We start from the raw sequence: 21,199 nt of genomic DNA, 5'->3' as shown, positions 1-21,199 counted from the left end.
AATGGCTGTCCAGTCTCTTCTTAAAAGCCTCCAGTGATGGAGCACTCACCACTTCTGGAGGCAGGTTGTCCCAATGATTGATTGTTCTAGCAGTCAGGAAATTCCTCCTTAGTTCCAGGTTGCATCTCTCCTTGATTAGTTTCCATCCGTTGCTTCTTGCTGTGCTCCCTCTCCTACAAGGGTTTCCCTACCTGGGACCCTCCAAAGTTGGTGTTGAATACCAATAATACCCAGCCATGCAGACTGAGACGTTATGGGAACAAAAATCCAAAGCATGTAGAAGGTGCTAATCTAGGAAAGATAGTTTCATCTCATGTCCCAGATGTTCTGGATTTAGGAAAAGCAGAAGATACTTAGTTCTCCTCCTTCTGGGCGTGGGGATTGTCCTGAGCTCGAGCTTTGCCCCCTTTGCCCTTCACTCCAACCTTCCAGGCAGGAATCCCCAGGGTGCAACTACTTCGCGTTTCTGTTTGTGGTGCAGGTATTGATCTCCAGGGACAGTCAGGTACCGTAGGGACCACCTCTCTCCTTTAGCCAGCATTGGCTCCGAGGGTGACGCAGACAAGATTTGGGGCACCCGAGGAAGAAGCAGAGACCTCCTCAGGGCAGAAGAGGAGAACTTGCAAATTCCCCCCTCCCCCTTTTCTGTAGCACCTTCGCATCCCATAATAGACGGCCACGGAGAGAGTTTTCCCGTCTCCGCTTCCAAAAGTTGCAGCAGCCGCAGAAGCAGGAAAAGCAGCAGCTCCATCCTGGAGGCTTTTGCAAGGTGAGGAGACCCCAAAGAAAGAGGACAGTGAAGGTCCTCAGACCTGGCAAAGCCCCCTTGGGCAGCAGGGGGTGGGGAGGGGGTGGGGGTGGAGGAGATACTTACTAGGCACCCCTTTTTAAACCAGCCTTTTTGCCGCTCTGTAAGGTGCATAAGTTGCATCTGATTCAGTCTCATCCTTTCCTGGTGCCTGAGAGAGGGGGAAAAATAGATCTAAAGCGAAGTGTTGGTGGTGAGGAGACAGGGGAGGACCTGGACCTTCCCCCTGGAGACCCCCTGACCCCAAGCCTGGGATTGGTGGAAATTGACTTCTTGGTGGGATTCTTGGATCATCTAGTAAGTACCAAGCTCCCCATGCCTCTTAATCTCCACTTGACACATGCACACAAACACACATGCATACACCAGCGAAACCCCACTTTCTAGATGTGTTTGAGAAAGAAGCTGCCTGTGATGGGAAGGAATTTGGGGAGACCCCAGCAGGGCTGGGAAAGCAAGGAAGATTTGGGGGGTGAGGAGGGGAAGGAGGGGAAGACAAATTCCAGAGGAGGATCTGCTGGTCAGGAGAAGAAGCTCAGAACGGTCCTGGATTCCTCCTGAGGACCAAGGTGAGTTGATCCCTGATCTGTCTGATTTGTCTGAAATGGTATAGGGTTTCCTGCCTGAGCAGGGGGTTGGACTAGATGACCTCCAAGGTCCCTTCCAACTTCTTCTTCTTCTTCTTCTTCTTCTTCTTCTTCTTCTTCTTCTTCTTCTTCTTCTTCTTCTTCTTCTTCTTCTTCTTCTTCTTCTATTATTATTATTATTATTATTATTATTATTATTATTATTATTATTATTATTATTATTATTATTATTATTATTATTATTATTATTATTATTATTATTATTTAAGTTGGAAGGGACCTTGGAGGTCATCTAGTCCAACCCCCTGCTCAGGCAGGAAACCCTATACCATCTCAGACAAGTGGCTGGCCAGTCTCTTCTTAAAAACTTCCAGTGTTGGAGCATTCACCACTTCTGGAGGCAAGGAGTTCCACTGGTTAATTGTTCTGACTGTCAGGAAGTTTCTCCTTAGTTCCAGGTTGCTTCTCTCCTTGACTAGTTTCCATCCGTTGCTTCTTGTCCTGCTCTCAGGTGCTTTGGAGAATAGCTTGGCTCCCTTTTCTTTGGGGCAGCCCCTGAGATATTGGAACACTGCTATCATGTCACCCCTCACCCTTCTCTTCATTAAACTACACCTACCCAATTCCAGCAGCCGTTCCTTACATGTTTTAGCCTCCAGTCCCCTAATCATCTTTGTTGCTCTTCTCTGTACTCTTTCCAGAGTCTCGACATCTTTTTTACATTGTGGTGACCAAAACTGGATGCAGTATTCCAGGTGTGGCCTTACCAAGGCATTGTAAAGTGGTATTAGTACTTCACGTGTAAGGTGCATAAATTGCGTCTGATTCAGACTCCTCAGTTCAGTCTCATCCTTTCCTGATGCCTGAGAGGGGGGGGGGAATAGATCTAAAGCGAAGTGTTGGTGGTGAGGAGACAGGGGAGGACCTGGACCTTCCCCCTGGAGACCGCCTGACCCCAAGCCTGGGATTGGTGGAAATTGACTTCTTGGTGGGATTCTTGGATCATCTACTGAGTACCAAACTCTCCACGCCTCTTAATCTCCCCTTTAAACACGCACACACAGAGAGACACAAATATACACACGTACACCAGCGAAACCCCACTTTCTAGATGTGTTTGAGAAAGAAGCTGCCTGTGATGGGAAGGGATTTGGGGAGACCCCAGCAGGGGTGGGAAAGCAAGGGAGCTTTTGGGGGTGAGGAGGGGAAGACAAATTCCAGAGGAGGATCTGCTGGTCAGGAGAAGAAGCTCAGGATGGTCCTGGATTCCTCCTGAGGACCAAGGTGAGTTGATCCCTGATCTGTCTGATTTGTCTGAAATGGTATAGGGTTTCCTGCCTGAGCAGGGGGTTGGACTAGATGACCTCCAAGTTCCCTTCCAACTACTACTACTACTACTACTACTACTACTACTACTACTACTACTACTACTTATTATTATTATTATTATTATTATTATTATTATTATTATTATTATTATTATTATTATTATTATTATTATTATTATTATTATTATTATTATTATTATTATTATATAATAAGTTGGAAGGGACCTTGGAGGTCATCTAATCCAACCCCCTGCTAAGGCAGGAAACCCTATACCATTTCAGACAAATGGCTGTCCAGTCTCTTCTTAAAAACTTCCAGTGTTGGAGCATTCACCACCTCTGGAGGCAGGTTGTTCCACTGGTTAATTGTTCTAACTGTCAGGAAATTTCTCCTTAGTTCTAGGTTGCTTCTCTCCTTGACTAGTTTCCATCCGTTGCTTCTTGTCCTGCTTTCAGGTGCTTTGGAGAATAGCTTGGCTCCCTCTTCTTTGGGGCAGCCCCTGAGATATTGGAAGACTGCTATCATGTCACCCCTCGCCCTTCTCCTCGTTAAACTACACATACCCAATTCCAGCAACCGTTCCCTATATGTTTCAGCCTCCAGTCCCCCAATCATCTTTGTTGCTCTTCTCTGTACCCTTTCTAGAGTCTCAACATCTTTTTTACATTGTGGTGACCAAAACTGGATGCAGTATTCCAGGTGTGGCCTTACCAAGGCATTGTAAAGTGGTATTAGGACTTCACGTGATCTTGATTCTATCCCTCTGTTAATGCAGCCTAGCACTGTGTTGGCTTTTTTGGCAGCTGCAGCACACTGCTGGCTCATTTTGAAATGATTGTCTACTAGGACTCCGAGATCCCTCTCACAGTTACTACTATTGAGCAAGGTACCACCTATACTATACCTGTGCATTTGATTTTTCCTGCCTAAATGCAGAACCTTACTTTTTTCACCATTGAATTTCATTTTGTTAGATAGTGCCCAGTGTTCGAGTCTGTCCAGATCCTCCTGTATCTTAAGCCTATCTTCTGGAGTATTGGCTATTCCTGCCAGCTTGGTGTCATCTGCAAATTTGATGAGTTCCCCATCTATCCCCTCATCCAAATCGTTGATGAAGATGTTGAAGAGCACTGGGCCCAGAACAGAGCCCTGGGGCACCCCAGTACACACTTCCTTCCATGTAGATGCAGTTCCATTGAGGACCAAGCCAGCTACGAATCCATCTGGTGGTGATGCTATCTAACCCACATTTTTCTATCTTATCAAGTAGTAGGTTGTGATCTACTTTGTCAAATGCCTTTCTGAAGTCCAAGTAAATTATATCTACAGCATTCCTCTGGTCCACTAGTTTTGTCACTTGGTCAAAGAATGCAATAAGGTTTGTCTGGCACGATCTGTTTTTGACAAACCCATGTTGGCTTTTAGTGATAACTTTGTTCGCATCAAGGTGTTCGCTGATTTGTTGTTTGATTATCTTTTCCAGAATCTTCCCAGGTATTGAGGTCAGGCTGATAGGTCTGTAGTTTCCAGGATCTATTTTTTTCCCTTTTTTGAAGATGGGAACTACATCAGCTCTCTTCCAGTCCTCTGGTAGTTCCCCAGTGCTCCAGGATCTTTGAAAAATATAGTTCAGTGGTTCTGAGATCACGTCTGCCAGTTCCTTGAGAACCTTGGGGTGTAATCCATCTGGTCCTGGTGATTTGAACTCATCTAGGCTGGACAGGTGCTCACTTACCATTTTCTTGCCTATCTTAACTTGCGTTTCTATTCTGTTTTTTATGGCACTGGTTTGGGTAGGTTGGACTGTTTTTTCCCTTTGTGTAAAGACAGATGCAAAAAACGAGTTAAATAGTTCTGCTTTCTCCCTGTTGCTTGTCACCTTCTTGCCACTTTCCCCCACTAATGGACCAATCATTTCCTTAACTTTTATCTTGTTTTTTACATGTTGAAAGAAGCTTTTTTTGTTATTTTTGACTTTGGTCACAAGCCTTAGCTCATTTTGAGCCTTAGCTTCCCTCACTTCATCTTTGCAGGCACGGGCTATTTGCTGATATTCTGCCTTAGTTATGTGCCCCTCTTTCCACTTCTTATACTTGTCCTTTTTATCTTTCAATTTATCAGAGAGTTCTTTATGCAGCCGTGCTGGTTTCTTTTGAGAGCTGTTATTATTCCTCTTTGTTGGTATTGTGCTAGACTGGGCCTTTATTATCTCACTTTTCAAAATTTCCCAAGCTTCTTGAGTTGTTTTCCCCTTTAGGATTCTCATCCATGGAATTCTTCCCATGGTCTCTCTGAGTTTATTGAAATTAGCTCTTTTAAAGTCCAAGACTCTAGTTTGGCTGTGTTCTATTGCTTGTGCCTCCAGAATGTTGAATTCCAATATTGTATGATCACTTCCCCCCAAGGTTCCTGTGGCTTCGACACCTTCTATCATTTCATCTCTGTTTGTGAGAATTAAATCCAATACGGCTAATCCCCTAGTTCCCTTCTCTACGTTTTGGGAGAGAAAGTTGTCTGCTAGGTTTGTCAGGATTATTATTATTATTATTATTATTATTATTATTATTATTATTATTATTATTATTATTATTATTATTATTATTATTATTATTATTATTAATTATTATTAACCAGGAGGCCGAGGAGCACCTTGAGGGCCCCTCAGGCGGAGGGTCGGGGCTGCCCAGGTGAGTCTTAAGTGAGTTCCAGGGAGGGGCAGAATAAATTCAAGGAGGACCGTCTCTTCCTGGCTGTAGCTTCCCACGACCCACGTAGCACGGAAGGGGAGATCTGTAGCACTGGGGATGTGGCAGACACTCTCCCAGCTGCGCAATGTTGCACGGGAAGGGCATTCCTCTGCAGACACTGCGATTGTGTTGTATGAGCCCACCATGTTGTGATTAGGCTCCAGAGAGTGACGTGAGCAGGGACCTCAATTTCAGCCACCATCTCCAGGGGCGCCGAGAGATTTCTCCTCCTTGAAATGGTCCTATCTTTCCCCCACACACACACCGCCATTTCCATCCCAGTCACATTGGATGGATGATCCCCCTGGAGTCTTGAGAGAGAGAGAGAGGGAGGGAGAGAGGGAGAAAAAGAAGGAGAGGGAGGGAGAGAAAGAGGGAGAGGGAAAGAGAGAGAGGGAGGGAGAGAGAAAGAGAGAAAGAGAGAGAAAGGGAGGGAGGGAGAGAAAGAGGGAGAGGGACAGAGAGGGAGAGGGAGGGAGATTGAAAGAGAGGGAGAAAGGGGGAGAAAGGGAGGGAGGGAGGGAGAAAGAAGGAGAAAGGGAGAGAGAGAGAGAAAGAGAGAAAGAGAGAGAGAGGGAGGGAGAGAGAGAAAGAGGGAGAGAAAGAGAGGGAGAGGGAGAGAGAGAGAGAAAGAGAGGGAGAAAGAGAGGGAGAGAGGAAGAGAGGAAGAGGGAGGGAGGGAGAGAGAATCCTTCCCTCTTTTCTGAGTTCCCAGCAGACCTTAGCAGGCTACATCATCTCCTCCGCATACAACACTGGTCTAGTTTTCATCCTAGCTTTTGGACCGTGTCCTGATGAACAGATCCAGCCAGTGGTGAGGCTGTAGACACTCCAGGCACTGTGCACATCCAGAAATGCAGGTAGCTTAGTAACCTGCCTTAAGTGTGTTGTAAAAACAGAAACACGAGAGTGATCAGAGAGAGTTTGCAGAAGGTTATAATTCCCGTTCATTCCCAGCTGTGTCCATCAACAACGGTCCCCTTTCTGCCTGTTTGCACAGGGTTGCAAAGGGGGGAATGCCGGCCCCCACATAGCATGTGTGTCAGATGGCTTTTGGGGAGAGTTAACTGGAGGGACAGGGCTGTAATGAACTGCCCTCCCCCAATGAAAGGAACTCATCAACATGCCCAGAAGCATCTCTTCTCCCCAATGGTGGCTAATCATACACCTAGCAGAGTTTGGTCCCTCCAGATGGTCTTTGAGAAATCCAGTGGTTCACTCTTGCTTGTGAAGCTTCGCCTCAAGGCTGTGGCTTTAAATGTTGCCCCCAAAAACTATTAAGAGGAAAACAAGTTCTTAGACAGGGGTAAGCAACCTTGCCTCTTTTATGACTCGTGGACTTCAACTCCCAGAATTCCTGAGCCATCATGGGGGAACTATGGCCCCTTCACGACTCGTGGACTTCAACTCCCAGAATTCCTCAGCCAGCATGGCTCAGCATGGAAACCTCCCCCTTTCCCCTCAGCGTGGTTGGCTCGGGAATTCTGGGAGTTGAAGTCCACGAGTCATAACAGAGCCAAGGTTGCCTACCCCTGTCTTAGAGGAATGGGTGTGTGGTAGCTGTAATGTATTGGGCCTTGTTTTACTGTGTGTACCACATGGGGTTTGAATGCTGGAAGGTTGGTTAAGCAGGGAGCTGGCTAACGGCTCCCAGCTCCTCAGACAACCCGTCTCCAGCGCTGCCATTGGCTGCCTCTAGGGCGGCAATAGGTTGCTTTAAACCTATTGGCTGCCACCTAGAGGCCAGGGTATAAATAGCTGCATTCGCAGCCCTGTTTCCCAGTTCGGTTCCTGCAAGCAAATAAACAATGTTCCTGACTGAACTCACTCGCCTCGTCTCTTCTCTCAAGCAACAAACCCAGTACACAACAGTAGCCAAATAGGAACGCAGAAGGAATGTGTGTTAACTGGGGCAACCTCAAAGTCCTCGCTTCTCAAAAACTTACATTTCTAAGGCAACGCAAATAATATTTTTATTGCATTAAGACAATATTTTTTCTATTGATGAGAATAACACTAAAAGAGTGGAGGATAAACTTGAGGTTTGATAAGGGTCAATACCTAACTTTACATCACCTATAATTTATGCATCTCTACGACTCCCATCACTTTCTCCTCCTTTCCCAAAATGTCTAAATAGGAGAGCATCCTTTTGTGTGTAGGAATCCCTTCCGCTATTCTCTGGAGAGAATTCCTCCAGTCCTCCCTGCGAAATAAATAATAAATAAATACTCCAGTGAGCCTGGATTATGGGTTTCGTGGTCCTGAGTTTGATTCCAGACTATCCCACCCAGTTGCTTGTCTTGGTCTTCCATCGCAGCTCAACGAAACCAGCCAGAGATGCACAAGCCTCTTGATGCTCAAGAACTGGAGATGCTGTTTTCTTCTCAGTAACCAGAAAGAGGAATTTCACTCACCTCCAGACTCAAAGCCCATGAACAGAGGACCCCAGGTAAGTAGATCGATGCCCCTGAAAGTCCCGTGGCCTCCTTGTGCAATTGCTTTGGAAAAGGGCATTTTTGCTGCAATTCCCATGGGCTCTACCTTCGAAGCAGGAAATAGTCCACTTAATGGTCAACCTAAATACGAGCCAGATAGTCATCTGTCTGGTAAATCTTCCTGCTCCTATTGAAGTCAATGGATCAGGAAATCCATTTTCTGCTTCGCTATGTCCTTTCCCAAAGCGCAACCAGTTCAGCTTGGCTCTTTTAAGAGTAATTAATAAAACTGCACTCTTTTAATTTAATTAAGGGTGAGGTTGTCACATATTGTCATGTTTTCATCTCCCCATGTGTCACAATTATGGCAAAGAATGTGCACGTTTCCATTCCTAACTCCAAAATTCTGCTCTTTTTTAATCCCTCCTAAATTCTTCCCTTTTCCAGTCTTCTCCTTGCAGTTATCCTTGATGGACCTCATGGAAGGTGTCAATCAGACCCTGCAGGTGACCGAATTCTTGTTCCTGGGTTTCTCTGGCGTGCCCAGAGGACAACCTTTCTTCTTTCTGCTCTTCCTGGCCATCTACCTCATCACCTTGGTGGCCAACTCAGTCATACTCATCTTGATCCAGCTGGATTCGCGCCTCCACAGTCCGATGTACTATTTCCTCAGCCATTTGTCCAGCTTAGACATCTGCTACTCCTCCGTCACCCTCCCCACCATCCTGGTGAACCTCTTGCGCCAGCAGCCCACCATCTCCTACAGTGAGTGCATGGCCCAGATGTTCTTCCTGATGACCTTTGCGGGGACTGAATGCGCACTGCTGGCTGTGATGGCCTATGACCGCTATGCGGCCATCTGTGAACCTTTGCGCTATTTTCAACTCATGAGTAGGAGGGTGCGAGTCCCTCTGGCTACAGCTGCGTGGATCTGGGGCCTTGTTGACTCTGCCATTCACACTGCCCTGGCCACCGATTTGGCCTTCTGTGGAAACAACCAGATCCACCACATCTTCTGCGATGTCCCGCCACTCTTGAAAATTGCCTGCAGCGACACCTATGTTAATGAGGTGGCTCTTCACACAGCCAGCGCTATTGCAGGCCTGTGTCCTTTTGTCATTGTCATCGTTTCATACATCTACATCCTGTCTACAATTCTGAAGATCCGCTCTAGCACTGGAAGGAGAAAGACCTTCTCCACCTGCGCTGCCCACCTGGTTACCGTCATCCTCTACTTTGGGATGATCAACCTGAATTACAACCGTCCGAGTGAGGGCTACTCCTTGGGCGTGGACACTCTGATCTCCATCCTATATTGCGTCGTCACCCCCATGCTGAACCCCCTAATCTACAGCCTCCGAAACAAGGAGGTCAAAGGGGCCCTACGAAAAGTTCTGAAGGTTTAGAGCGGAGTTTCCCCAACTGTGGCAACTTGACGTTGTGTGGACTTCAACTCCCAGAATTCCCCAGCCATAAAGGAAGCCCTGTTTTTATTTCTTTTTAATGGGACTCTATTACCATGTCTGACGAGGTGTGGAGGATCAGTTTCCCCATTTTGCTTATGGGGATTCTCCGTCCTCCAGGTCACGGTTGTCCCAAGGGTGCTTTTTCAAAAGGCAACTGGACTTCCTTTGTTTTTCCTTGAAGATGTTTCGCTTCTCATCCCAGAAGCTTCCTGAACGGTGGAGGATGGGTTTATATTCCTTGCAGTCATCTGGTCGTTAGTGCTCTCCCTGAGAGTCGTTGAGGCCACCTGGAAGTTTCGGGGGCTGATACGATCCCTCCTGTCCCCTCATGCTGACAACCCTGGGGAGTCCAGAGTGCGATGGAGCCCGTCGAGTGGCTCATTGAATTGGGTGTGATATCTGGGGGGGGGATGGGGGGTGGACTGGAGGGGAGGCATTGGGTTTTTGTTATCTTTTTTATTTTTAATTTTCTGTTTTGTGTTTTTATTGTTTGCAAGCCACCTAGAGTTGTTGTGAGTAGGCAGCTATATAAATGTTCTAAAATAGAAATGAATGAATGAATGAACGAACAAACCTGAATGACTGAATGAAAAAAATAAAATAAATAAATAAATAAAATAAATAATAAAATAAAAATATAATAAATAATAATAAAACAAAATAAAACAAAATTATAATAAAGTAAAATAAATAATAAAATAAAAATACAATAAATAAATAATAATACAACAAAAGTATAATAAAATAAAATAAAAATAAAACAAAACAAAACAAAATTATAATAAAGTAAAATAAATAATAAAATAAAAATACAGTAAATAAATAATAATAAAACAAAAGTATAATAAAATAAAATAAAAATAAAACAAAACAACGAAATAAAAAATAAATAGAATAAAAAATAAAATAAAATAAATAAAATAATAAAAATAAAAATAATAAACAAAAGTAAAATAAAATAAAATAAATAAAAATTGCAATTTGTCTGATCATAGTAAGTCCCAAGATATTTCATCTTTTTCTCCACCTCCCAAGTTTCATAATCTTGAAATTAGGGTTATATTCTTAGCCAGCATTTTTGTCTCCTGTTTATTTAGTTTGAAACTGGCTAAAGCTCCAAAGTCATGGAGCTTCCTCCTCAGATATTCCGTTGTCCTTTCTGGGTCTTGCAGAAATACAACTAAATCATCAGCAAGAGGGTCCTGCCTCGGTTTCTTAGGAAAGAAAGACCGTCGACTCCATTCGTCTGAATGGTATACTTTTAATAAAGTCCAACTGGACACAGTACAGCCAAGCCAGAAGTAATATTTACACCTGACGTTTCCTAGTTAACTTCCCGTTCCTCCCCCCCGCCCCCCGCCCCCCACCCCCACCGTTATCTCTTTATTGTCCAGTTACATTCAAAGGATTTGTTTTGCTAACAGTCCCTTCATTGACAGCTTAGATGTTGAGTGTTGGACTAAGGAGAAACTTCCTGACAGTTAGAACAACTAGCCAGTGGAACAACCTGCCTCCAGAAGCTGTGGGTGCTCCGACCCTGGAGGTTTTTAAGAAAAGACTGGACAGCCATTTGTCTGAAATGGTATAGGGTTTCCTGCCTGAGCAGTGGGGTGGACTAGATGACCTCCTAGGCCCCTTCCAACTCTGTTATTCCATTATTTTTTAAGAAGAAATTGGACAACCAGCAGTCTGAAATGATATAAGGTTTCCTGCCTGAGCAGTGGGGTGGACTAGAAGACCTCCAAGGTCCCTTCCTACACTGTTATTCTGTTCCGTGTGGATCTCGGCCTACCTTCCCAGCTCCAGCCTTTCTTCAAAAGTTCCAAAGTTTCCATCAAGGAACTCCCAAATGGGAAACATGCAGATGCTTTGTTTTTCTCCTCTCTGACGCAAGCCATCTCCAGGGACATGCTGGATGCGACATAAACTATTGTCTCTTTCTTCAGCAACAGCAACAGCCAACAGGGGGTTGGACTAGAAGACCTCCAAGGTCCCTTCCAACTCTATATTATTATTATTATTGTTATTGTTATTGTTGTTGTTGTTGTTGTTGTTGTTATTATTATTTCTTCTCCTCCCAAATTTCTCCCTTTCCCTGCGATTCCAACAATTTTTTGTTTGTAAGATTTTTAATTTTTCCCCCCATACATATAATAATAATTTTTCAACCAACATGCTGAGTTTAAATACGCTAATACATATTAAATTCCTAATCCTTTATTCTTTCCTCTAACCATCAGTAAAGTAAGTCCCAAGTTTTATAATGTTCTGTTTCTTCTTTTACTTCTAGTCTCATAGTCAATCTATCCAACTCTGCGCATTCCAAAATTTATGATTTATCCCGATGAAGAAGGAAGAATTGTGACGGTAGGCATATATTTACACCCAAAACAAACCCTGTTAGTAGTTATTTATGCACCAAACAGTAACCAGAATTCCAGCAGTTGTTTCCTCCTATGGTTTATGCAGGCTGGCCTCTAGCAAAGCCAGGTGGAAGCTGAATCCAGAGATAGCAGTTCAGTGTAGAGATTTTATTTGTTATATATATTTTTCCACCCACTTTTTTTGTTGTCATCTCTGACGTCTCCATTTAGTACTCCCAGCTCTACGTGTTTTCCGGGGTGACCAGTCTGGCAGGGCCCCCTGGTCTACCCAAATATGGGACAGAGCCCACTGCTTCCACTTTCGCCTTTCAGCCCCAATCTAGGAGGCTTCACAGGCAGTTGCTTCTGCGACAGACATGTTGTTGTTAGTTGTGAAGTCGTGTCCGACCCATCGCAACCCTATAGACAACGTTCCTCCAGGCCTTCCTGTCCTCTACCACCTTCTGGAGTCCATTTAGGCTCATGCCTACTGCTTCAGTGACTCCATCCAGCCACCTCCTTCTCTGTCGTCCCCTTCTTCTCTTGCCCTCAACCTTTCCCAGCATTAGGCTCTTCTCCAGTGAGTCCTTCCTTCTCATTAGGTGGCCAAAGTATTTGAGTTTTAGCTTCAGGATCTGGCCTTCTAAAGAGCAGTCAGGGTTGATCTCCTCTAGGACTGACCGGTTTGATCACCTTGCAGTCCAGGGAAAACCCCCATGGACAGTAAAAGGTAAAGGTGAAGGTTCCCCTGCACATGCGTGCTAGTCGTTTCCGACTCTAGGGGCCGGTGCTCATCTCCGTTTCAAAGCCGAAGAGCCAGCGCTTGTCCGAGGACGTCTCCGTGGTCATGTGGCCGGCATGACTAGACGCCGAAGGCGCACGGAACGCTGTTACCTTCCCACCGTAGTGGTCCCTATTTTTCTACTTGCATTTTTACGTGCGTTCGAACTGCTAGGTTGGCAGAAGCTGGGACGATTAACAGGCGCTCAACTCTGTTACACAGCACTCGGGATTCGACCCACCAAACTGCCGACCTTCTGATCGACAGGCTCAGCGTCCTAACCCGCTGAGCCATCTCATCCATGGGCAGTACCCAACACTTAATAGTACAGCTGGCAAAGTGAGGAGACCCTGTGGCTTAGAGGTTAATACATCTGCCTGACATGCAAGTGGCCCGGGTTCGAATCTTAGAAGGATATGGCTAGCTTTTGAGAGCTAAATAGCTCAAAATAAATATAAATATATTTATTTATATTTATATAAATCAAATAAATAAATAAAAATAAATAAATAAATAAAATAGCTATACTAGTCTCCCTTTAATTCTTTGTTGGTAAATTTAAATTTAACAATGCCCAGTTCTAATATAAAAAACAGTGAAGTCAAAGGACATCTTTGCCTCGTGAAAATACCTTGAAAAATCTTTTGGAGATAGTTGGGAGAACGTTTTCCAGATCTTTTTTTTTTCCACTTCCACCTTAAATGGTTAAACCAAAATAGCCACGTAGGAAGGAAGGATATGGCTGGTAGAATTCCAGAGGCATTGAGCAAAGGAGCCCTGTTGAAATTTGAGCTACACAATACCTCATTGAGGTAAAACTGTTGTTGATCTATAGACAAGAATGTGCAGAGAAGGTAGGAATGTGATCCAGGTTTTTTTACTTCACTGTCTTCCAGGAGAGGCTTTGTCCTTCTCCTGGGTGCACAGAAGTTTTTGTAGAGCCCCCTTGACCTCCTTGTTTCGGAGGCTGTAGATTAAGGGGTTCAGCATGGGGGTGACGATGCAATAGAGGATGGAAACCAGAGTGTCCACCCCCAAGGAGTAGCCCTCCCTCGGACGGTTGTAATTCAGGTTGATCATCCCATAGAAGAGGATGACGGTAACCAAGTGGGCAGTGCAGGTGGAGAATGTCTTTCTCCTTCCACTGCTAGAGCGGATTTGCAAAATGGAAGATACGATGTAGACATATGAAATGACAACCAGGAGGAACGGGCAGAGCCCTACAAAGATACTCGCAGTGTGAAGAGCCATCTCGTTGGTGTAGGTGTCGCTGCAGGCAATTTTCAAGAGTGGCGGGACATCACAGAAGATGTGATGGATCTGGTTGTTTTCACAGAAGGCCAAATCGGTGGCCAACGCAGTGTGAAAGACAGAGTCAACAAGACCCCAGATCCAAGAACCCGTGGCCAGAGGGATCTGCACCCTCCTACTCATGAGTTGAGAATAGTGTAAGGGTTCACAGATGGCTGCGTAGCGGTCATAGGCCATCACAGCCAGCAGTGCACATTCAGTCCCCGCAAATGTCATCAGGAAGAACATCTGGGCCATGCACTCATTGTAGGAGATGGTGGGCTGCTGGCGCAAGAGGTTCACCAGGATGGTGGGGAGGGTGACGGAGGAGTAGCAGATGTCTAAGCAGGACAAATGGCTGAGGAAATAGTACATCGGACTGTGGAGGCGCGAATCCAGCTGGATCAAGATAAGTATGACTGAGTTGGCCACCAAGGTGATGAGGTAGATGGCCAGGAAGAGCAGAAAGTAGAAAGGTTGTCCTCTGGGCACGCCAGAGAAACCCAGGAACAAGAATTTGGTCACCTGCAGGGTCTGATTGACACCTTCCATGAGGTCCATCAAGGATAGCTGCAAGGAGAAGACTGGAAAAGGGAAGAATTTAGGAGGGATGGAAATAGCAACAGGACTTATATACTGCTTCACAGTGCCTCCTCTAAGCGGTTTACAGAGTCAGCATATTTTTCCCCAACAATCTGGGTCCTCATTTTACCGACCTTGGAAAGATGGAAGGCTGAGTCAACCTTGAGCCCCATCAGGATCGAACTCCTGGCTGTGGGCAGAGTTTGCCTGCAAAATAGCATTTTAACCACTGCATCACCACGGCTTTATGGGACCAATGGAAAAGCACACATCCTTTAAAATAATTGTGACAGTTTATAACATCATGTTTTGAAATAACCTGCTCCTTACTTAAGTTGAATTAAAGGACGCAAATCATTAATTACTCTTAAAGGAGCCAAGCTGATCTTGTTGGGCTTTGGGAAAGAACATAGTGAAACAGAAATGGATTTCTTGACCCATTTATTTCAATAGAAGCAGGAAGATTTACCTGAAAGTTGGAAATTGCAGTAAAATTCCCTTTTCCAAAAAGATTGCATAAGGAGGCCAGGGGACTCTCAAGGGCATTGATCCACTTACAGGAGGATACAAAAAAAAATTACTCTTTTCAATCTCATAGTTTTGTCGAAAGCAAATGACTCCGGCGTTCGGACAGCCTTTCCCAATCTTCCACACCAAAGTGAGAGATCAAGAATAGCTTGCAGGACTTAATTTTTTTAAAAAAAAAAGCAAAAACAGGATACTGATTGAACACACGGATGTTGAGTGCAAATGCAATTGAGATATGTTTGGGTTAGAAAAGTTATCTAAAACTGACATTATTGATGTTATGAGAAAAATGTAACAAAGATGTTGACATTCAGTTGTATATTCATCAATAACAATAAGAATTGTATTTGCCTAGTGTGGGAAAACAGGGATTCCTGGGAGAAGAGAGGAAACGTTGGATGGTGGTAATATTGAATCTAGACTGAAGGAGCCAATATGTACCACTGAATTACTAATGGACCCAGACAACTAGCTGTCTATTAGGTATTTGACTGTAAAACTAGAAAATTAATAAAATAAGCAGTGTGAACTATAAATTCAGGTAAATGAGGGCGGATATGATATTGTTGCCATTACGGAAACATGGTGGGACGAAACCCACGAATGGAACACACAGCTAGAGGGATTTAAACTATTTAAAAGAAACAGACTAAACAAAAGAGGAGGTGGAGTTGCTCCCTATATAAGAAATAACTATATCTCTACAGAAATAGAGCACAACAATGACGAAAACTGTAAACTTGAATGCATTTGGATCAATATAAAAGGGGGGGGGAAATGACATTGCCATAGGTGTATACTATAGGCCGCCCAACCAAGCAGAGGAAATAGATGAACTTTTTGCTAGTCAGTTAACTCAGGTATGTAGGAAGCGCATCACAATAGTAATGGGGGACTTTAATTACCCTGATATCAACTGGGAGACAAACTCTGCACCAAGTGGAAGATCTAACAGATTCCTGACAAACCTAGCAGACAACTTTCTCTCCCAAAAAGTAGAGAAGGGAACTAGGGGATTAGCCATATTGGATTTAATTCTCACAAACAGAGATGAAATGATAGAAGGTGTCGAAGTCACAGGAACCTTGGGGGGAAGTGATCATGCAATATTGGAATTCAACATTCTGGAGGCACAAGCAATAGAACACAGCCAAACTAGAGTCTTGGACTTTAAAAGAGCTAATTTCAATAAACTTAGAGAGACCATGGGAAGAATTCCATGGATGAGAATCCTAAAGGGGAAAACAACTCAAGAAGCTTGGGAAATTTTGAAAAGTGAGATAATAAAGGCCCAGTCTAGTACAATACCAACAAAAAAGAAAAATAACAGCTCTCAAAAGAAACCAGCACGGCTGCATAAAGAACTCTGATAAATTGAAAGATAAAAAGGACAAGTATAAGAATTGGAAAGAGGGGCACATAACTAAATCAGAATATCAGCAAATAGCCTGTGCCTGCAAAGATGAAGTGAGGAAAGCTAAGGCTCAAAATGAACTAAGGCTTGCGACCAAAGTCAAAAATAACAAAAAAAGCTTCTTTCAACATATAAAAAACAAGAAAAAAGTTAAGGAACTGATTGGTCCATTAGTGGGGGAAAGTGGCAAGAAGGTGACAAGCAATAGGGAGAAAGCAGAACTATTTAATTCGTTTTTTGCATCTGTCTTTACACAAAGGGAAAAAACAGTCCAACCTACCCAAACCAGTGCCATAAAAAACAGAATAGAAACGCAAGTTAAGATAGGCAAGAAAATGGTAAGTGAGCACCTGTCCAGCCTAGACGAGTTCAAATCACCAGGACCAGATGGATTACACCCCAAGGTTCTCAAGGAACTGGCAGACGTGATCTCAGAACCACTGAACTATATTTTTCAAAGATCCTGGAGCACTGGGGAACTACCAGAGGACTGGAAGAGAGCTGATGTAGTTCCCATCTTCAAAAAAGGGGAAAAAATAGATCCAGGAAACTACAGACCTATCAACCTGACCTCAATACCTGGGAAGATTCTGGAAAAGATAATCAAACAACAAATCAGCGAACACCTTGATGCAAACAAAGTCATCACTAAAAGTCAACATGGGTTTGTCAAAAACAGATCATGCCAGACAAATCTTATTGCATTCTTTGACCAAGTGACAAAATTAGTGGACCAGATGAACGCTGTAGATATAATTTACTTGGACTTCAGTAAGGCATTTGATAAAGTAGATCACAACCTACTACTTGATAAGATAGAAAAATGTGGGTTAGATAGCATCACCACCAGATGGTTTCGTAGCTGGCTGACAGGCCGTACTCAGCGTGTGGTCCTCAATGGAACCGCATCTACATGGAAGGAAGTGTGTAGTGGGGTGCCCCAGGGCTCTGTTCTGGGCCAAGTGCTCTTCAATATCTTCATTAATGATTTGGATGAGGGGATAGATGGGGAACTCATCAAATTTGCAGACGACACCAAGCTGGCAGGAATAGCCAATACTCCAGAAGATAGGCTTAAGATACAGAAGGGTCTGGACAGACTCGAACACTGGGCACACTATCTAACAAAATGAAATTCAATGGTGAAAAAAGTAAGGTTCTACATTTAGGCAGGAAAAATCAAATGCATAGGTATAGTATAGGTGGTACCTTGCTCAATAGTAGTAACTGTGAGAGGGATCTCGGAGTCCTAGTGGACAATCACTTCAATAGGAGCCAGCAGTGTGCTGCAGCTGCCAAAAAAGCCAACACAGTGCTAGGCTGCATTAACAGAGGGATAGAATCAAGATCAAGTGAAGTACTAATACCACTTTACAGTGCTTTGGTAAGGCCACACCTGGAATACTGCATCCAGTTTTGGTCACCACGATGTAAAAAAGATGTTGAGACTCTAGAAAGGGTACAAAGAAGAGCAACAAAGATGATTGGGGGACTGGAGGCTAAAACATACAGGGAACGGTTGCTGGAATTGGGTATGTGTAGTTTAATGAAGAGAAGGGTGAGGGGTGACATGATAGCAGTGTTCCAATATCTCAGGGGCTGCCACAAAGAAGAGGGAGTCAAGCTATTCTCCAAAGCACCTGAAAGCAGGATAAGAAGCAACGGATGGAAACTAGTCAAGGAGAGAAGCAACCTAGAACTAAGGAGAAACTTCCTGACGGTTAGAACAACTAACCAGTGGAACAACCTGCCTCCAGAAGCTGTGAATGGCTCCAACACTGGGAGTTTTTAAGAAGAGATTGGACAGCCATTTGTCTGAAATGGTATAGGGTTTCCTGCCTGAGCAGGGGGTTGGACTAGATGACCTCCAAGGTCCCTTATATATATAATTATATATATAATTATATATATAATTCCTTGAAAAGATTAAAAATACGAATCCCAGGCATGGTAAAATTAACAAACAAATGAACACTGGGATAGAATTAAAAACTAAAAGAGTTTTTATTGCTAAAAAATCAAGCTTTCGTTGGCCAACTGCCAACGTCGTCAGGATGGAGATGCTCCAGGATGGAGATTTATATATATAAAGAAGGTGATGTAGGGAAAAGATCAAGAGAACTTTGTGCAGCTGATCAAAAAGAGCAGATGCAGACCTTGGGGATCGTAAACGGAGGATCCTAATCACCCTGCAAATTTCCCTGCAGCCACAAATCGAGATTTGTGGTCCCTGCATTTCGGAGGGCTTGAGCAAAAAATAAACACATCAGGAATTATGACCTTTTGCATGGTGTGAAGGTACAAGCTGCCTCTGATCACATGCACAGGGTGTCTGTGTGTGTGTGGGGGGGTGATCCCTACTGCTGATGGTATGGGGGGGGGTCTTTTCCTTCCTGCATTAAGGGCCGCAAGAAGAAATCCTGAGTGAGGACAAAGGACGGCTCCTGGTTGAACCTGGGAGCGGCTGCTTCCACACAACCATTTCACCGTCCACTCACGTCACTCTCTGGAGCCTAATCACAACATGCTGAGCTCACACAACACAATCACGGTGTCTGCAGAGGAATGCCCTTCCCGTGCAACATTGTGCAGCTGGGAGAGTTTCTGCCACATCCCCAATGCTACAGATCTCCCCTTCCGTGCTACGTGGGTCGTGGGAAGCTGCAGCCAGGAAGAGACGGTCCTCCTTGAATTTATTCTGCCCCTCCCTGGAACTCACTTAAGACTCACCCGGGCAGCCCCGACCCTCCTCCTGAGGGGCCCTCAAGGTGCTCCTCGGTCTCCTGGTTAATAATAATAATAATAATAATAAGAAGAAGAAGAAGAAGAAGAAGAAGAAGAAGAAGAAGAAGAAGAAGAAGAAGAAGAAGAAGAAGAAGAAGAAGAAGAAGAAGAAGAAGAAGAAGAAGAAGAAGAAGAAGTTGTTGGAAGGGACCTTGGAGGTCATCTAGTCCAACCCCCTGCTCTGGCAGGAAACCCTATTCCATTTCAGACAAATCAGGGATCGACTGACCTTGGTCCTCAGGAGGAATCCAGGACCGTTCTGAGTTTCTTCTCCTGACCAGCAGATCCTCCTCTGGAATTTGTCTTCCCCTCCTCACCCCCAAAATCTTCCTTGCTTTCTCACCCCTGCTGGGGTCTCCCCAAATTCCTTCCCATCAACAGGCAGCTTCTTTCTCAAACACATCTAGAAAGTGGGGTTTCGCTGGTGTATGCATGTGTGTTTGTGTGCATGTGTCAAGTGGAGATTAAGAGGCATGGGGAGCTTGGTACTTACTAGATGATCCAAGAATCCCAGCAAGAAGTCAATTTCCACCAATCCCAGGCTTGGGGTCAAGGGGTCTCCAGGGGGAAGGTCCAGGTCCTCCCCTGTCTCCTCACCACCAACACTTCGCTTTAGATCTATTTTTTCCCCCTCTCTCAGGCACCAGGAAAGGATGAGGCTGAATCAGATGCAATTTATGCACCTTACAGAGCGGCAAAAAGGCTGGTTTAAAAAGGGGGGCCTAGTAGGCATCTCCTCCACCCCCACCCACTCCCCACCCCCTGCTGCCAAAGGGGGCTTTGCCAGGTCTGAGGACCTTCACTCTCCTCTTTCTTTGGGGTCTCCTCACCTTGCAAAAGCCTCCAGAATGGAGCTGCTGCTTTTCCTGCTTCTGCGGCTGCTGCAACTTTTGGAAGCGGAGACGGGAAAACTCTCTCCGTGGCCGTCTATTATGGGATGCGAAGGTGCTACAGAAAACGGGGGAGGGGGGAATTTGCAAGTTCTCCTCTTCTGCCCTGAGGAGGTCTCTGCTTCTTCCTCGGGTGCCCCAAATCTTGTCTGCATCACCCTCGGAGCCAATGCTGGCTAAAGAAGAGAGGTGGTCCCTACGGTACCTGACTGTCCCTGGAGATCAATACCTGCACCACAAACAGAAACGCGAAGTAGTTGCACCCTGGGGATTCCTGCCTGGAAGGTTGGAGTGAAGGGCAAAGGGGGCAAAGCTCGAGCTCAGGACAATCCCCACGCCCAGAAGGAGGGACTCTCAGGGGAAACTCCATGAGAACAGAGTTGCAATCGAATCAACGAAGGGTTGGATCCTGCAGGAAATGTCCATCCCAGCTCCTCCACTGCCCTTGACCTGTTTGCCATGTGACATACCAGAGGTCTCAATCCCTTCCTGGGGTGGAAAGTGGAGAAGACCCTTCCCCTCATACAGGGGATCCTTCTCTGTGGAGTCCTTGATGAGCTCTGAGCTTGGTGGTTTTCTTGCAGAAGTTTTATGAGCTAACTAAGTAACACCATCATCAGTGCTAGAAGGAAGGGGGTTTGTGGAGAGGAGGAGGAGGAGGAGGAGGAGGAGGAGGAGGAGGAGGGGTAGTCCTAATGGTCTCTGAGCTTGGTTGTTTTTTTGCAGACCTTTCATGACCCAACTAGGTAACATCATCAGCCACCTGGCTGGCTGAAGAATTCTGGGAGTTGAAGTCCACAAGTCTTAAAGTGGCCAAGTTTGAAGACCCTTCCTCTAGAGTCTCCTGCTGGAGCAGGGGGTTGGACTAGAAGACCTCCAAGGTCCCTTCCACCTCTATTCAGATGGACTGATCGGCGCGAACCAGCCCATCATCTCAATCTGGCTTGTTTGTTCAGGCAAGTTGGTTACATGAGGTGTTTGGGTGTTCTGAAAATAGCCTTACGATATTGTACAGGTAATTTTAGAGTTACAGGCACAATTCTATCTACAATTTCCGTTGCTAAGCAAGGTGCTGAAGTGAGAAGCAACTGATCTCGCCACCGTTTTTCCACATTGGTTAAATGAACCATGTCGTCATTAGACAAATCCAGCTTCCCCACTGGTTTTGCTTGTGGGAAGCCAGTTGAGAAGG

The 21,199-nt window shown here is 44.9% G+C and overlaps 2 protein-coding genes and 1 long non-coding RNA gene across 3 annotated transcripts; 1 reads left to right on the top strand and 2 right to left on the bottom strand.

Annotated features, from left to right (window-relative positions):
- Positions 1 to 253: 253 nt before the first annotated feature.
- On the bottom strand, positions 254 to 5,401 carry LOC308669871. The gene is made up of 3 exons (XR_014026846.1): positions 5,374 to 5,401; positions 875 to 959; positions 254 to 291 (listed from the first exon to the last, which is right to left on the bottom strand). It is a non-coding gene; the product is annotated as an uncharacterized lncRNA (long non-coding RNA).
- A 2,943-nt stretch (positions 5,402 to 8,344) lies between these two features.
- LOC308669868 (olfactory receptor 5T17-like) lies at positions 8,345 to 10,555 on the top strand. Its single transcript, XM_081330796.1, has one exon. It carries the CDS (start codon positions 8,380 to 8,382, stop codon positions 9,313 to 9,315), a length of 936 nt encoding a protein of 311 aa, XP_081186922.1. The 5' UTR covers positions 8,345 to 8,379; the 3' UTR covers positions 9,316 to 10,555.
- Positions 10,556 to 13,401: 2,846 nt separating this feature from the next.
- Positions 13,402 to 14,412, bottom strand: LOC308669869 (olfactory receptor 5AR1-like; the record flags this gene model as incomplete). The annotated part of the gene is made up of 1 exon (XM_081330797.1): positions 13,402 to 14,412. Exon 1 carries the CDS (start codon positions 14,368 to 14,370, stop codon positions 13,402 to 13,404), a length of 969 nt encoding a protein of 322 aa, XP_081186923.1. The 5' UTR covers positions 14,371 to 14,412.
- Between the last annotated feature and the right edge of the window lie 6,787 nt (positions 14,413 to 21,199).

This window comes from Vipera berus (genome assembly GCF_964194415.1).
Source record: "Vipera berus genome assembly, chromosome: 6".
Taxonomy (NCBI): Eukaryota; Metazoa; Chordata; class Lepidosauria; order Squamata; family Viperidae; genus Vipera; species Vipera berus.
This window is presented reverse-complemented; position numbering and strand designations above follow the sequence as displayed.

What these genes read in the sequence shown, in the direction of transcription:
- LOC308669868 (XM_081330796.1), top strand. Translation starts at nt 8,380, where the DNA reads ATGGACCTCATGGAAGGTGTCAATCAGACCCTGCAGGTGACCGAATTC.